Source organism: Dipteris shenzhenensis, chromosome 22 (genome assembly GCF_047967505.1).
Source record: "Dipteris shenzhenensis isolate YYH24624 ecotype China chromosome 22, Dip_SZ_1.0, whole genome shotgun sequence".
Classification (NCBI taxonomy): Eukaryota; Viridiplantae; Streptophyta; class Polypodiopsida; order Gleicheniales; family Dipteridaceae; genus Dipteris; species Dipteris shenzhenensis.
In genome coordinates this window covers 53,844,590-53,862,464 of record NC_141617.1, presented here as the reverse complement: position 1 = coordinate 53,862,464, position 17,875 = coordinate 53,844,590, and the positions used below count along the sequence as shown (strand labels likewise).

The following is a 17,875-nucleotide window of genomic DNA, read 5'->3' as shown; positions in this document are numbered from 1 at the left end:
CAACTTTAAGGGCTATGCTCAGAGTTTTCTCTATATAGTGGAGATAATTAAGTTGACTAGTGCAGGTGTCATTCAAAATGCAATGGATAGTACTTCACATCTAGACATCCATAATACTATGTCTCATTTACAAGTTCATAGTGTGGGGGTTAAAGGTCACTGTGCCTTAACCCCGGTTATGTACAATACTCAAACACATATATAAATGAATGAAAAAGAAGATTAGGGTGGTTCTGCACCCACCAAACTTGTGTGGCTCTCTGTCTCTCTCTCTCCTTCTTCCGTTCTTGCTTCCGTTGAGAGCACTCTCAACTGGTATCAGAGCCCGGGTGATCTAGCTGAGCATGCGTGAATGCTTAGAAGCCCAGCAGCTCTATGGGAGGAAGGAGAAGCTCTGTGGGAAGCTTTGTGGGTGACTTTACTTGCATTCGAGTGTGCAGAGACCTTGGAGGAACCTTTGGAAAAGTCACTTTGGCTTTGCGAAGTGGTTTTGAGAGCCTGTTAAGAGCTTTCAAAGAAAAAGTTGTTTTTTGAGCTTTTTCTTGTTCCGTTCGATGACAGAGACTCCATATTGACTTGTAGAGGCAAGTATTGCTTGCTTTTGGTGTCCACTTCACTTCAGGAGCTTGGAAACACCTTCATTCTTGAATCTGGGGTCATTTCAGTGGATTTCTGACTCACTGTGTCAGTTCCTGCGTTTTTTGCCCGGGTGTTGGAACTCAAGTTTGGAGCAACCATTTGCAGATCTGTCAGTTCCGGTGGACTCAGGAGGTCCTAAAACTTCTATGTTGCTCATCATTCGCACTCCGGTGGAGTTTACAAACAGCTCTGTTTCAAAAAACGTTTTTCAGTCCGTGTGTTGGACCTAGTGATTGAGACCACGGTTTCCAAAACCGTCTGTCCCATTGCGTTCCGGACGCCCAAAAACCCCTACCTATCAGTTCTTGTGCGATTTGGTGGAGGATTTTCAGAGTTATAGATCTCTGTGTATTCGATTTCGTCTCTCTGTTATGCATTTTTCATACTAAGGTTTTGAAACCTTAGATTTATGCCACATGGCAGTGGATAAGTGTTGACTCCCATTTCTCACTCATCGGTTGGGATTTTGGAGTTCTGGCAGAAGAGAGATATTTGCAGATTTTCTTGCTGATTCCGATTACGCAATGGCGCCCATGTTTTGAGGCATCTCAGGTTCTATTTTTAGTAGCGCTCATTATCGTGGGACTATGATTTCTTGAGCATACCTTATGCAGATCACTTTGGTTGCAGTTTGAGCAGTGTGCGCTCATTCGTGGTATGCATTGGGTTGCAATGGATGATTTATAGGCCATTTGGATGCATTGCGGTCCTTGTTGGATGCGCTGATAGGCCCAAATTGACTTGTGGGATGCTATTTTTTATGGACGCTTTGCACATGGATGCTATTTTATGCTGAGGGATAGTTTTGAAACATTACAGGTGATGCACTGATAGTGCTATGCTCTCTTGGATGAGACATTATTGATGCATATGCCAGTGGAAAGTGTTTATGCTTGAGTCATTTGGCACTTATTGGCATTTTCTTTTGGGCCAGATTTGCTCATATGGATGCATAGTATATCCACATGAGTCAGATGCTTTGAGCTTTGAGTTTTGGTGATATTTCACTCTATTGTGGCATACACATTTGGGTGCACCTGGTATTTGGTGTGATTCTCTCTGCAGGCACTAGCATTTGGGATTTTGCTTTATTTGCATCATGGCATCCTCTTCCATGCCTGAAAAGGAGTTTTTCAGCATTAAAAAGTTTGATGGGACAAACTTTTCTTTGTGAAAAGAACAGATAAGGGATGTGCTTATTCAAAAGAAGCAGATTAAACCCTTGGCAGGGATTGAAGCTAAGCCTGCAAATATGTCTGAGGATGATTGGAATGAGTTGGATGCATTAGCAAAGTCTACTATTAGACTTCATCTTGCAGAGTCAGTTTATTTCACAGTAGTAAATGAGCAGACTACGGAAGATTTGTGGAAGAAACTGTGTGCCACTTATGAGAAGGAAACTGCCTCTAATAAAGTTTACCTCATGAAGAGGTTGTTTGAGCTGCAGATGAAGGAAAGGGTCTCCATTGCTTCTCACTTGAATGAATTCAATATTATTTTCAGCCAGCTTCAGGCTCAGAAAATGAATTTTGATGCGGAGACTAAGGCGATATTTCTCTTATGTTCATTGCCATCCTCATGGGATACCTTCCGTACAGCTGTCAGTAACTCTGCACCTGGTGGAGTACTGAAATTTGATGATGTTGTGGGTAGCTTGTTGGCCGAGGAGATTAGATGGAAGTCTATGGATGGCAACAAGCAGGATGCAGCCTTAAATGTGCAAAGGGGCAGATCACAGTTCAGGGGGAAGTCCCAAGAAAGAGGGAAGTCTCATAGCAAATCCAGGGCACGAAACATTGAGTGTTACCACTGTGGCAAGAAGGGCCATATGAAAAAGGATTGCTACAAGCTGAAAAGAGAGCAAAAGGATAAGAAAAAGAATGCAAATTGGGGTGCAAATCAAAAGGAAGAGAGTCCAAGGGAGGACAAAGGAAAAGTGAAGATCGAGGAGATCAATGCAGTCACACATAATAGTGACAATGATGTTCTCTTCATGTCTAGTTTATCTATAGAGTTGCTTACCACTTCAGATGATGCATATTCCCAAGATTGGATTTTGGATTCTGGTGCTTCATTCCATGTTACTCCCCATAGGGAATGGTTCTCCACTTATGATAGTGGAAAGACAGGTTGTGTGCATCTTGGAAATGACTATGCATGTGACATAGTGGGAGCAGGTGACATAAAGTTTTCTTTTGCAAATGGGTCTGCATTTGTTTTGAAACATGTGAGACATGTGCCTAAGCTGACCAAGAGTCTTATTTCAGTGGGTCAGCTAGATGATGCTGGTTTTCACACCACTTTTGGCTTTCAGAGTTGGAAAATTCAAAAGGGCTCTATGCTTTTGGCTAGAGGTGCCAAGTGTGGGACTTTGTATCCCTTACATGTATCAGGGGTATTTGATCATGTTGTTGCAATAACCGAGCAACCAAGCACTTCTTTGTGGCATTGCAGGTTGGGGCACATGAGCCAGAATGGAATGAAACTCTTATGCCGTTTGGGTTATGTACCGCATTTGAGTTTCTCTGATTTTGAATTTTGTAAGCATTGTCTCTATGGAAAGCATACTAAATCAGCCCATAAAAGAAGGGGAAAGAAAGAGTTTGAAATGCTTGATTTGGTGCATTCAGACGTATGTGGTCCCATACCTACACGGTCATTAGGCGGGGCTGAATACTATGTGACATTCATTGATGATGCAACTAGGAAAGTGTGGGCTTATGCTATAGCTCGGAAGAGTGATGTGTTCCAAGTATTTCAAAAATGGCTGGCCTTGGTTGAGAATCCAGTCAGGTAGAATACTTAAATGCCTACGGACTGACAATGGTGGAGAGTATCTCTCTCATGAATTTCAGCATTTCTGTGATACACGTGGGATTAAGAGGGAGCTCACATCCCCTCGTACTCCAGAGCAAAATCCAGTTGCAGAAAAGATGAACCATACCATTCAAGAAAGGTTGCAATGCATGCTTTCCAATGCAAATCTTTCTGGTGGTTTTTGGGCTGAAGCAATGAAGACTGTAGTGCATGTGATCAATAGATCACCTAGTAAGAGTTTGGATGGTGGTATTCCTGAAGAGGCATGGAGTGGCAAGAAGCCCTCTTACTCTCATTTGCGTATATTTGGGTGTGAGGCATATGCACATGTGCCAAAAGAGCTTTGAAAGAAGCTAGATCCTAAGTCTAGGAAATGCATCTTTCTGGGTTATGGTGAAAGTGGAGAGATGGGATATCGTCTCTGGGATCCAGAAGCAAAGAAGATCATACGTAGCCATGATGTAGTCTTCAATGAGAAGAAGATGCATAAGGCACCCATGAGGGATGTGGAAATGAGAAAAATCACTTTCCAGGATGTGAATCCACCTGCATATGTTGATAGACAGCAAGCTGTCCATGCACCAAATGTGCAAGAAATGGTACCACCAAGTACTCTCACAGGTATACAATCAAGGGTAGATGATGGATCATCTATTGGTGGAAATGATGAGCCAAATGTGGCTGATATGCAAATGGGACAGCAAGCTGAAATGCCCTTGAGAAGATCATCTAGAGTGTCTAGACCACCTGATAGGTTTGTTCCAGGGGTAGACTATGTGATGCTTACTGATTGCGGGGAGCCTTCTTGCTACAAAGAGGCTATGATGCGTGAGGATCAACGCAAGTGGGAGTATGCTATGCAATCAGAGATGAGTTCACTTATGAAGAATAAGACTTGGGACTTGGTTTCTTTGCCACATGGAAAGAAAGCATTGCCATGTAAATGGGTCTACAAAATGAAGGTCACAGGTGATGATGTGCCTAGGTACAAGGCCCGCTTGGTTGCTAAAGGGTTCAAGCAAGAGAAGGGTGTGGACTTTGATGAGATATTCTCTCCGGTTGTGAAGATGACCACACTTAGATGCATGCTTGGACTAGTGGCATTAGAGGATATGGAGCTTATGCAAATGGATGTCAAGACAGCTTTCTTGCATGGGGATTTGCATGAGGAAATTTACATGGTACAGCCAGAAGGCTTTGAAGAAAAGGGAAAAGAGCATTTAGTTTGCAAGCTGAAGAAGAGTCTCTATGGTCTTAAGCAAGCACCTAGAGAATGGTATCAGAAGTTTGATGCTTTCATTCGGTCCCAGGGTTTTAGAAGGAGTGAAATTGATCACTGCCTCTACACTAAAAGGGCTAAGGATAGTAGCCTGATAATCCTGGCACTATATGTGGATGATATGCTATTGGCTAGCAAGAATACTTATGAGCTAGATGCATTAAAGGCCAAGTTGCATGAGGCCTTTGATATGAAGGATTTGGGACTTGCAGGTCATATTCTTGGTATGCGCATCACGCGTGATCGGAGTAGGAAACTCCTTTGGCTTTCACAAAAAGAGTATGTTACAAAAGTATTGCAGCATTTCAATATGGAGGGGGGAAAGGCAGTGAGTACTCCATTGCCTCCATATGTGAAACTGAGTCATACAGATAGTCCCAAATCAGATGAGGAAAAGGCCATGATGGCCAAGGTTCCTTATGCATCAGCAGTTGGGAGTCTTATGTATGCTATGATAGCTACTAGACCAGACATTGCATTTGCAGTGGGAGTTGTTAGCCGCTATATGGCTAATCCAGGAAAGAGGCATTGGGAGGCAGTTAAGTGCATCATGAGGTACATGAAGGGTACCAAGGAGATGTGCATTTGCTTTGGTAAAGGAGACATGCGTGTACTTGGGTACACAGATTCAGACTATGCAGGGCATGTGGATAGTAGGAGATCCACTTCTGGTTATGTGTTCACCTTTGCAGGTGGTGCAGTGTCGTGGATGTCTCGCGCACAGAAGTGCGTTGCTTTGTCTACCACAGAGACTGAGTATGTTGCAGCCACAGAGGGTTGCAAGGAGGCTATATGGCTTGATCGGCTAGTGGGAGATTTGGGGATTCATACAGGTGTACCGACATTGCATATGATTCCATGAGTGCTATTCAGCTAGCACGAAATCCGGTCTTTCATGCAAAGACCAAACACATTGAGGTCAGGTACCATTTCATCAGGGAGGTACTTGAGGACAAGCGCATAGAGCTTGTCAAGGTTCATACAGATGATAACCCTGTAGATATGCTGACGAAGAGTCTACCTAGTCAGCGGTTTGAGTATTGTCGTGTATTGATGGGCATTGGATAGTATGCTCACTGGTTGTTCTCCCTTAAAGGCACATTTTCCTTTAAGTGGGAGGTTGTGGGGGTTAAAGGTCACTGTGCCTTAACCCTGGTTATGTACAATACTCAAACACATATATAAATGAATGAAAAAGAAGATTAGGGTGGTTCTGCACCCACCAAACTTGTGTGGCTCTCTGTCTCTCTCTCCTTCTTCCGTTCTTGCTTCCGTTGAGAGCACTCTCACATAGTACTTGTAAATATTTACAAGTTCATAGTGCTTGTAAATGGGGGTTAGCTTTCTTGAAATCAAGTTTGCCCAAGACATTTTCCTTCAATGTCATGGAAGACATAACATAATATTATCAGAAGAAAAGAACTATAACACAAATGGGATCCAAATTGATAAGAAGCTATAGTAGTGATCAAGAGTATCATAGTGGCATGCTCATAGGTATTGAGGACATTATAGTAACAAATGTTGATGTAGAAAAGTTCTCTTGTGTTGCAAGTGACTCAAATATACTCACTGGTATAGAAGACTTGTGTTTCAAGTGACTCGAACAGGCTCACTAGTATAGGAGACTTGTCCTGTGTTGCAATTGACTCGAACAGGTTCACTGGTATAGAAGACTTGTCTTGTGTTGCAAGTGACTTGAACAGGCTCACTGGTATAGAAGACTTGTCTTGTGTTGCAAGTGACTCAAACATGCTTACTGATATAGAAGACTTGTCTTGTGTTGAGAATAATAAGATGGGACCACAAAGAAAAATACACGCAAAGATTGATGGGATAAGTGATGCAATAACAGGAATTAATGATATTAGTGACAATGATCATGATGTTACCACTCAAACGCAGGACAAAAGGGGCAGAGATTCTGAGACTTGTCATGTTGTTCGTAATATTGTTGCTAGCATGCCAGAGAATTTAGATGGGAGAATCTTGAGTTACGAAGGAGAAAGAGTTCAACCCTAAAATTCAAGAGGCATTGGCAACAAATTGACATCAATGAACATGTCTACCAGATTGCCATTTCCAAGATATTATAATGTATCAAATAATTCTCAAGCCCACACAGCATTTGATTATAGAGATGAAGATTCAAGGGAAATGGATTCGAGGTTCGATGGGCTTACAACTGGAAAACGCAAGACACTATTTACAAAAAGAAAGTATGTGAGTGTGAAGAGGCGAAGAATCATGGCATCAATTCCAAAATCAAAGAGACATGTAATGTTATCCAAGGAGAATATGGAAAGGATGCTTATGCGAGCTTGTTGCAAGAGACTTTGCATTAGAAAAGTTGGGAAAGATGATTGTGCAGCCATATGCCTTGGTATTTGGAGTAAGACAGTGCCTAATAGACATAACTATCTTCTTCAAGAGTTTTCATGCTTTCTTCATCAAGGCACTAATCAAGATTTGAGCACAAGACACTGTAAACCTAGATTGAAACCCATGGTTAATGGGAGACCCATTTGCAATCGAGGATATCAATGGTTAACTGGACTATCACATGGCACATACTAGACCATCTGGGTAGAGATGAAAGAAAAAGTGGTTCATACAATTCATGGAAATACCTACAAGCTTAAATGCCATGGAAGCACTATAAATGCAGCCGCAACATTAAAGCAAGTTCTCGAAGACCATGCATTACCACAACCTCATCTTCAACAAACAATGCTGGATGGACATGTCGAATGTCAACAACATCTTCCTTTGGGAATGACAAAGAAGGTTGTCCTAGAAACAATCAATAAAACTTTACAAGACAGAGATGAGAGCATGATTTCACGGTCAACCTTGTACAAAATTTGGCGTAGAGATTTTTGCCATGTCAAGACACCATCAAAGCAAAGGATGTCAAAATGTAAGACATGTGATGAATTAAAAAATTCCATTGAACATAGTAAATGTGAGCAGTAGCGAGGAAGATATATTAAATGGCGATCAATCCATTTACATCATGTGCAGGATGCTCGAAAGTTGTAAGCTTCTTGGAGAGAGGAAGCTATTTCACATGTCAATAAGTCCATGTGCATCACCATTGATGGCATGGACCAGAATACAACAACTTTGCCACGATATAGACGTATCCCACTGGCATTGGAGGGCAAACGGGGCCAAAAAACACATTTGTGTGGAGTATTAGTACATGCATACCGAATCTTTTGTGATGTATGGATTGATAGTTTGTATGACCATGATAGTAACCAAGTTGTTACATCAATCATGAAAGCAATAAGAAAGGTTAGAGATGCTCGTGGATGTTTACCTAACACATTGTGAATACAAGCTGATAATTGTTGGAGAGAGAACAAGAATAAATATATATTTGCTTTATGCTCTATGCTGGTTGGTTTGAAAATATTTGAAGAAGTGGAAGAGGTTTTCTTCTTGTCGGCCATACACATGAAGACATAGATCAAATCTTCAGTGTTATCTTTAGTGAGTTGAAGTCAATGGATGTTTTGACAATGGAGGATATGCTATTTCAAATTGGGAAAAAATTTGGAGGGTCTTGTAAGGAAGAATTAGAAGTGGCTATCTTAGAGAGGATGGTAGATTGGAGAGCATTCATACAGCCACATTTACAAGCAGGAGATGATACCCTAATAGGACACACAAATCCACACTACTTTCAGTTTCACATGCATAACAATATTCTAATAATGCAATGGAAGCACTACTCAGTAGATGGAGATCATTTATGGAGTGAGTCATATGCTTTATTACAACGAATAATTCCATTGGAGGAAACTAGATTTGTTCTTGCAAAAAACAAATCACTTGACATAGATGAGATGAAAGGCTTGAAAGCCTTCATTAAACATCTTCAAAGTATGATGCAAAAATATCCAGAGCAATCAACTAAGAATTTGGAGACAATTAAATCAACTGAAGCACTTATCCAATCTTTAGAAAGACAAGAAAACTTGATAAGCATTGAATACTGTGAATCCTTTTGGCCAAAACAAGCTAGGTGACCAAGTTTTCCTTTGGATATGAATATGTTAGTAGATATGGAGGAAGCAGAGGAATGCCTTTTACCTCGAAAATATTGTGGCAGGAAGGGAGACAAACCCTTACTAGAGTTTATACCATCTAATGAGATTGAAGAGGGTCTATTTGTTGTAGGTTGGGCATCTGATCCAGGTTCAGAGTTGGATGACCAAGGTGGCCCAATTTGGGTTGCAAAGGTTGCTAAGATAGAAAGGGATGACAAGGAAACTCCTATAACACTCACAGCTTTATGGTATGAACCAAAGCCATTGAAAAATCTCCTGAGAAGATATGCAATAAAACAACTCTATGAGGGATGCTTGCAAAAGAAACGTGAATGTGTTCCAAATAATGAGGGATTAACAGACGTGGAAGTCAGTAGCATTATTCAGTGCTGGAAATCGAGGACACGAAGTTTTAAAAGGAAGATACAATGTTGAAAAATGTATCACAATCCCTGATCCAAGTCGTGTCCATATTAAACATCATTTGGCAAGACTTGACCCATCAAGCGCAAATACATTACATGACTTTGATGACTCTGAACGAGATTTAGATGCATAAGATAATGTTTTGTATGCTTTTTTCTATACAAATGGTGTATTCATACACCACCAATAAGATAATGCATTGTATGCTTTGTTATTCAAAAAAAGGGTGTATCTATACACCACTTATATATTGAATTCAACACTCTTTTTTAAAAAAAAAGGTGTATCTATACACCACTTATTTGTTGAATTCAGCAAACTCTTTTCATTTAGTGTCATATTTTCACTTTATTAGTATAGTGTTAAAATTGAACTGGAGTTAGGAGACTACTGTTATTATTATTATAGTTATTGGATGGGGGCACCATGCACAAGTTTGGGAATTATAGCTTCATTGAGCCATAATTTTTTTAATTAGAGGTCACCACTTGACTTTTGAGCTTAATAAGGCCATATTTATATATAAGTGACCCATTTAGTGCTGTAAAAAACCCAAATTTTGAGCTCACTAAGTGAAGTTGAGTGGAGAGGATATGTTCCAAAAAAAAGTCCAAACCAAGAGAGAACGTCCAAAAATTTTGAATAGTGTGTTCATAGTAATAAAGCTAAAACAGCTAGCAAGCGGCCTTCATCAATGACTCAATGCCAGATAGCAATAAGAACTAAATGACGCAACTGAAGCAAAGTAGCCCAAGGACTAACTAAGTAATGATTTTACAAAACTACAATGATGGCTCAGAGCATAGGAGCTTTGCAAACAATGGTACATCTGTAGCGAGCAAGAGGTAAAGTACAAGCTAGCAACCTATCACATACTATCGCACAACAAACAACATCGGCATAAATGGAACTAACTCAACTTTCCTTGTGTTATGCTATTGCTACATACTTGGGTTGGGCTTGGGTGCTGCTACTTTACTCATGTTGTGCTGTTGTTGCACATATTTGAGTGTTACCACTGATCTGTTCATGTTGTACTACTTTTAGTGTTCAATCATGGTGTGTTGCGATTGACTATTGTTGTACTACTATAGGATGTAGGATTTTACATACGACTACCTGGCTACATGATGTTGCATACTACTGCTACTGCTACTACTGCTACTGCGACTACTACTGCCATTGCAACTGCTACTACAGTTGCAACTATAGCTGCAGCAGCAACTGCTACTAATGCTATTGTTGTTGCATGCTCTACTATTGCTAATGTGCAAGATCAACATGTATTACTGCTAGTACATTATGCTTCCTTGCTTTGCATGCGTATTGGGTTGCTAGTACCTCTGCATAATATTATTGTTACATACTACTACTAGTACTGTCATTGCACATATTTGAGTGCCATTTCATGCTGCGCTACTCCTACTCAATCATGATGTGTTGCTATTGCCTATTACTATACTACTACATGATGTCGCTATCGTTGCAATCCTTGTTGATACAGTCAAAGGGAAAGGGAGGGCTGTAGGGGTGGAAGACAAAAATTAAAACCCAAAAGGGCACCCACAGTCCTTTTGGAATAATGAAAGGTGGGACAAGTAGGGAAGTAGAACTTATGGTAGGTATTAAGAGCCTGCAACTCAAAGCTCCATGACTAGTCCATAGGAGTTTGGTAGCCAAGAGCCTATTAATATGGAGACAAACGTTGAGAACTATGTAGAGAAAAGTCTAGAATTGCCACTTCAAAGTGCTAGATGATGAGTATTACACCTTTATTGAGCACCTTGTGTGGTCTTAATCCATAATTTGCATTTCAACTTGTGTCATCTTGTTGAGCAACTTGTGTAGTCCTATTGAGCAACTTGTGTAGCCTTAAAATTGTTTTTCAACTTGCTACTTTTCTACAAACATACCCCATGTAGCCATTGGAAGTACCAACATAGCAAGGGATTTATAACCAAGCAAGTGCACACAACATTGACCAAATTTTTGTGGTGAGTGGAGTCTTGTGGAATCTTTTTGGAGAGGATACCATTAAAATCAATTCTTGGGGAAGGAAATCGGTCATTGGTTTACATGTTTTGGGGATCATCTCTCCCAATGGATGTGAAAAACAACCAAACACATCAACAAATCCCTAGTCATCCATGGAGTTAGATCTTTAGGGGAACCCTATCCAAGAAAAATCTACAAACATCTAGTTATGGTGAAGGGAGTTCTAAGGTCAATCACATGCCTACCCTACACACGGCGCACAGCTCGAACTCGCACTCCTGAATAGCAAGGGAAATGAGCAGACAAGCACAGCTTGCCAATGCTCTGGCAACACGCGTGGAAGAGCTCGGTGCTACGTGTCTACAATTTTCACTTCTCAAGTCTGAAAACATTACTATGGCCTACCCTTTTACGGGGACAGGCTGAAAAGCCATCCACACACTACACCTCGCAGTAAAACCGATTATTTTTTGGAAATCAAAATTCTGAATTTTTCTCTTTCAAACCCAAACGATTACTAAGGCTGTTTACACACCAAATGGCGCCCAAGGTTGGGTGACTATTTGGACCAATAGAAAGCCACAATTTAAGGTTTAGGCGGGCACCTCTTTACACGTACAGTGCCCAAGCTTAGACCTTTCAATCCAACGTGGAGTCCACATTATGCCTTGAGAGAAAGGCCTTCCTTGGGCAGCCAAGCTTGGCTGTCCACCAATGGGCAGGGCTGGACAGCCAATCACCATCACGATTTGGGTCCCCCAGCTCCACACCCATCCGGGCCCTCAAAAAGGGTTTGTAGTCCAAAAACATCAAAATTTGACAAAACACCCAAAAATATCTAAAAAATCCACTTGCTAGTGTAGCGGGTCTGTGACCATTTTATTGTTTTTAGGGTAACCATATTATCCCCTACTTTTTTATTTAATAGTCATAAACCCCTCTTTGCAAGTGCCAAGTGTTTTTGGGTCTTGTGGGGGAGGGATGGATAAGGGTTTATCCTTACTTCTCCCTTAAAAAAAAGAATTATTTTTTATGTCTACCAAACAGTTCTAGAATTCCACTCAATAGTAGGTGGGCTCCGTTGATACTTTTTCAAGTGAGGATGGAAGAGTTCCAAAACTTGGTATAAGAGAGGCCCTTTACATAGAGGGGAGTTAGAAGGATAGTCTATTTATAAATAAAAGCTTGGGGACCACTTTTTTGTCCTTGGACCCCCTTTTTGTTAGCTAGTGGCAGGTATAGATACCAACCACAAGCTTGGTATTTGAGCAAGTTTCTACTCATAACACTCATATCCTATCCTATCCTATCTTAAACAATGATATTCTACCCTATTTAAGCAGGTTTCTACTTGTAAAAGTGATATCCTATCCTAAACAGTGTAGGTGATGATAATTGAACATTATGATGATGGCATTTGCTATAATGCAGAGTGAACTCGTATGTTAGGTTGTCATATTCTACCATTGGAAGAGGGGTAGTAATGCTTTATCCTATTGAGCCTATTGGTGGAAATGCCTACCTTGTGGAAGGCCATGCTTTACCTATGCCTATCACAATGTATGGCAAATCTATGGTTTAAAGTAGTCATAGTTTACATTGGCTGAGACTCTATTGAATGTAGCTAATTTTATAGGACCATCGTGGCTTACTAGAAAGCCATCCTTAGCTACTTAGAGGCCGTCCCCGTGCAAGATTTGAGTGACAAATGCTGGCAAACACAAGCAAATGCTAGTGACTGTTCCCACTCATCATCTACTTGCCAACCGCCCAAAAGATAAGGAAAAACGGCTAATGAATGGGAGTGGGCATGCTTGCAAGCTGATCCACCCAAAGAAGCAAAAGGTAGCCTAGATATGTCCGCTCAACAAGCCCCAAATCCCATCCCAAACGGAGTATTCCAGTGCCAAGTTTTAGCATCTAAGAACTAGGAGCACGAACAGGAATGTAAGCTATGCTAACTTTTCCTTGGCAATTTCCGGCATAGAGGCTAGGGAACCAAACCAACTGTGACTTTAAAGTTAACATGGGTGGCAAGGTGTGAGTCAAGTCAAAGAGAAGGGTAAAGGTCAATGTGGTCAACCAAAAAGTCCAAGGTACAACGAAGGATGTAGCACTAACTCTCTGAGACATCCTTAACAGATTCAGCCCATAACCACATAAATAATAAAAAGGGGTCGCTCAGACATTTCTCCCTGTCCTTTCCGCTTCATGCTGCTGTTGGGTTCCTCAGGATCCTACTTTTGAGCCTTGGTAGCAATCGAATTCGCATCGGTAATTGCGATCGGGCCTGTTGTTATTGTCGCATTGCGTCGGCTCGTGTTGCATTGCCTGTAGGACAACAATCTCCGAAAAATTACGTTCAATGTGCCCGTCACCACTGATGTGAGAAAGAAGTGTGGCCGTTTTCTTTTGTAGAGATGGGAGCCGTGGAAAGGAAGCGCCAGCAGCATGCCGAGAAGCCCGTGGAAAACGCTAAGGACGTTCACGCACCCTTTCTCGCTTATGGGTCCATGTTGGGCCTTCTCCTCTCCTGTCCTCCGTTTGTCATTTTACTGTAAGTATGATCGGCGACTCGGCGTATTTTTCGAATTTCTCAGTTTTATCGAAATCTGGACAATGGTCCGTCGATGAGGATGGTGTCCAATTTGTCAGTAGCCAATCACGTTATACTTTCTGGAAGCTTAGGTGGCTTCATCCAATGGGCTCTCTTGTAATCCTTTTCAAAAGATGGTGCGCTTAGGAATATGTTTGTGCGTGTGGTCCTGTACTTTTGCACCTTGCTTGTTTTTTATTTAATGTCTGCTTTTACATCGCCCTCTTTATAAAATTGGCCACTTTAGAACCAGCGACCTCTCCAAAAGATTACTTGGTGCTTATTGCCTAAGGATTAGGGACGGCATTTCAGCCAGTTTCTGTGTCGAAGAAGCATCATTAACTCATAGCTCTATAGCGATTGCGACCACATAAAGTAGACAGGGATAAACTTATAATGTTCTATGGGCTCCTTTCGTCCAAGATGCATGAAATGAATGGACACTATTGGCAAACTCTGTTTGCTTGAAACATGGAGCAGAACACATTCTAGATTGCTTAAAAGCAGATGTCTACAGTCTTATTGTGATCCTTGTTTGAGTCAACTGCAGAAAAGAACGTTTTTTTTCAGCAGTATCATAGGTTTCCTTTTATGATAACCTTTTAATTGATGAATGGAAACCGCAGATGGTATACGATGGTGCACATGGACGGCTCAGTTTCAAAAACATGGGATTTGATCAGTCAGGATGGCATTCAAGGCATTTTCAACATGTGGCCCAGACCATCTCTGACTGCATGGAAGATTATAGGGGGTTATGCCGCCTTTGAAGCTGCATTGCAGCTCCTCTTACCAGGGAGAGAGGTTCTGGGCCCAATATCCCCAATGGGGAATCGCCCTGTGTATAAGGTGAGCTCACCTTAATTATTGTACGTAAAGCTTTAAGGAAATGCTCTTGTTCATTTTTTGGCCTTCATTGCTTTGCTTTGATGAGAAGAGAAATGATATCAGGTGAGATTGCCTGCAGGAAAACGGTGTGGCAGCTTATTTTATTACTGTTGCCTCATACATTCTGATTTGGAGGTATGAAGCGAGTATATTTGTGCTGCTTTTGGTATAATAGACACACATGGTAGAGCAAGAGCGGGAATGCATGCTAAAGTCTCTTGCAGCTGCCCGCCATTGGTTTTTTGCATGATAGTGTGCCTCTAAAGGATTGAAGCCATGCCCAAACAAATCTACAGAGACATGTGGAAGTACATTAAGATCTCTGCTTTTGTTCTCACCTGCTTTTTTCAGCAAGACACATGATAGTACAAGAGGTATCTTGAAAATATAAGTTTTATCCAGGAGCGCAGTCAAAGTTGAGTCTGCCCTTATGGATGCTCAAGTATGTATGGGTGTGTGGATTTGTATGTGTGAGAGCATATGTTTATACTATGGTCTACACCCACCCTTGGGCACGGATGACGTTGGTGTGGAAGTCGTAGTAGCTAGTCCCTGCTATGCGTGAAGGAGTTTCCTTGTGACTGTCATGAGATTGAAACTGCACTATTGCTGTGTTCCTAGAGGATGAGATTGGCTATGTTCTGGATTCATCTATATATATGTTCCCGTCGTATTATCGGACATGCAAATTTCATCTTGTGAAGTCTTTGTCCATGTTGCAGCTTGCTGATATTGCAATAAATTTGTTCTATCTTAAGTGGTGAGTTGCTTTATCAGCTCGATTGTATAAGCATTTTTTCTTAGACTGGTCGTTCAGGAGAGACTAAAATGAATTTGTCTAGTCTTCACAAGCGTTTGTAGCTTGAATGAAGAGAGTGTGTACTACTTTTTGATTAGCCTTGTCCTTTAGTGCTAGTTTTTGTCATGGCTGAGTCTATCCTTCACCTCTGGAATGCTGATGGAAACTTAGTACAAAGGCCTTTGCATAAAGGGGTGCTCAAGTATGTGTGGGTGTGTGGATTTGTACGTGTGAGAGCATATGTTTATAACATGGTTTACACCTGCCGTTGGGCGCTGGTGATGTCATAAGAGCTAGTCTTTGCTATGGTGAGGATTTATGGTTTTCAACCATCATGAGATTGAAATTGCACCATTGCTGTGTTCCTAGAGGATAAGTTTGGGCCTGTTTCTGGATTCATCTCTCTCTCTCTCTCTCTATCTCTCTCTCTCTCTCTGTGTCTCTGTCTCTATATATGTATGTATGTATGTATGTATGTATGTGATCAGATTGTGGTTGGCTTAATATGCAGGCTTAGGTGGTTCAATCCAGCAGTTGTATACGATCACTTAGGGGAGATCTTCTCGGCACTAATTTTGGGAAGCATCGTCTTTTGCATTCTTCTATACATCAAGGTGGGGTTCTTTGCTGAACTGACGCTTAGATTCTCAGCTTTCTTGGCTTTTCCTTCATACTATGTCGTCTGTTTGCAGGGTCATGTAGCACCTTCTTCAGCAGATTCAGGGTCCTCTGGTGATGCTATCGTTGACTTTTATTGGGTAAAGCTATCTTATTCTTTTATAATTCTATGTCTATACAGTGCCCAAACGAATTTTCTTAGCTTCTGACACTAACCTTTTGAAATGAAAGTAAATCTCTCTCTCTCTCTCTCTCTCTCTCTCTTTGTAAAGGGCAATGAGGGAAGAAGGAGCTTGACGTTCATGACTTACACCCCTACCCTCCATGTTAACTTTTTGTTTTTCCTGCTAAACTAATCGGCAACTATAAAGAATCACTGTAAATTTCAGAAGTTGGAAAATGAATACTGTAGGAGTAGTTTTTTAAATGAAAATTATAATGATCTCAGTATAGCTGCTTATGCTTGGGCACTGATGACGACATAAGTGTTGCTTTGCTTGCTAAGTATGTCTTCCTTTTGTTTTTCATAAAAGTTTTTGTGTACCTCTTTTTTCTTCTGTTTCATTTTCTCTTTTATTTTCTTTGTAGATTTTTGATCTTTAGAACAACAAAAATTCTAAATTTGTATGATTGGACTTATTCTAGTCTTACAAAGGTATATATATAATGATCTCAAGTAAGGGAATATCTATTTAGAGCTGCAACAAGAGAATGAGGCCCGCATAAGTTCTCCAATAGATTCTGTTGGGTCTTGGAAATAACTTATAGAGTTTTGTTTCTGTCTCTACCCCCTCCCCCTGCTCTCCACCCTTTTTTTAAATGCCCTTGTTATTACTGCAGTTATTCTTATTATTGTGGTTTGCTTGGAAATATGTCATGTGCAGGGTATGGAGCTATATCCCCGTATTGGAAAGTCCTTTGACATCAAAGTATTTACAAACTGCAGATTTGGAATGATGGGGTGGGCAGTGCTAGTCATCACATACTGCATCAAGCAGGTGAATCCTTGCCATTTGTGTAGTCAGTTTTATCTTTAGTTGCCAGTTAAACTTAGGTGTCCTTGGGTAGACCAGATTGGGGGACAGCTTTCAGACATAAGTGCCCTGCCGATTGGGCCTCTATATTCACCAATTTCTGTGCAGTCTTGCATAACTTCAACAGTGGGCAACTCATGCGAGGGCTTTGTTGTTAAACAAATAACCTTCTTCCTCTGAGCCCAGGGCAGAGACCTGGTCGTAGAAAGGTACTTGTGCTAAGGGCAAATCTTCCCCTTGCACAATTTGGGTGATGGGCTGAAACGCACAAATTTTTAAATGTATTCTTGCCTGTTGAAAGCCGTTAAGGAATTTCAAAGTTGGTTTCCAATTACAGAATCGTTGGGAGTTCAAGGTCTCCTATGACATTGGAAATTAACAGTTTTGAAAATAATTACTTTACCATTAAGAGGAGCTCCCTGGGTTTGTAGCAGTAGTCCTGGTCTTGGTTAGGTATATCAATCTCAGCAGAAATTCGTGTGGATAATGCTCAGGTAATTTTGTTTTCAATTGCAAAGGGTCTGTGATTTTGAAACGCCAAAATTGTAAAGTTACTGGGTTCGTTAATCTTTGAAGCAGCTTGGAAGTCATAACCCTTACATATGAAGATGTAAGGCAGCTGCTTCTAAGATCTCTAATAGATATTTTTGGAGTGGTCTAATTAGTGCTTCAAACAGGTTTCTCTTCATTGCTCGTGCTTCCAATCAAGAGATCCTGCATGTGTCG

The 17,875-nt window shown here is 41.0% G+C and overlaps 1 protein-coding gene across 1 annotated transcript in view; it reads left to right on the top strand.

Moving 5' to 3' along the window:
- The first annotated feature begins 13,332 nt into the window (after positions 1-13,332).
- DWF5 (Ergosterol biosynthesis ERG4/ERG24 family) overlaps positions 13,333-17,875 on the top strand; it is a 52,300-nt gene continuing 47,757 nt past the window's right edge. Inside the window, exons 1-7 of the mRNA XM_087393318.1 lie at positions 13,333-13,488; positions 13,633-13,771; positions 14,437-14,659; positions 14,778-14,833; positions 16,009-16,111; positions 16,190-16,255; positions 17,000-17,113. Of these exons, the coding sequence (XP_087249444.1) occupies positions 13,635-13,771; positions 14,437-14,659; positions 14,778-14,833; positions 16,009-16,111; positions 16,190-16,255; positions 17,000-17,113 (699 nt within the window). The 5' untranslated portion in view covers positions 13,333-13,488; positions 13,633-13,634. The remainder of the gene's footprint in view (positions 13,489-13,632; positions 13,772-14,436; positions 14,660-14,777; positions 14,834-16,008; positions 16,112-16,189; positions 16,256-16,999; positions 17,114-17,875) is intronic.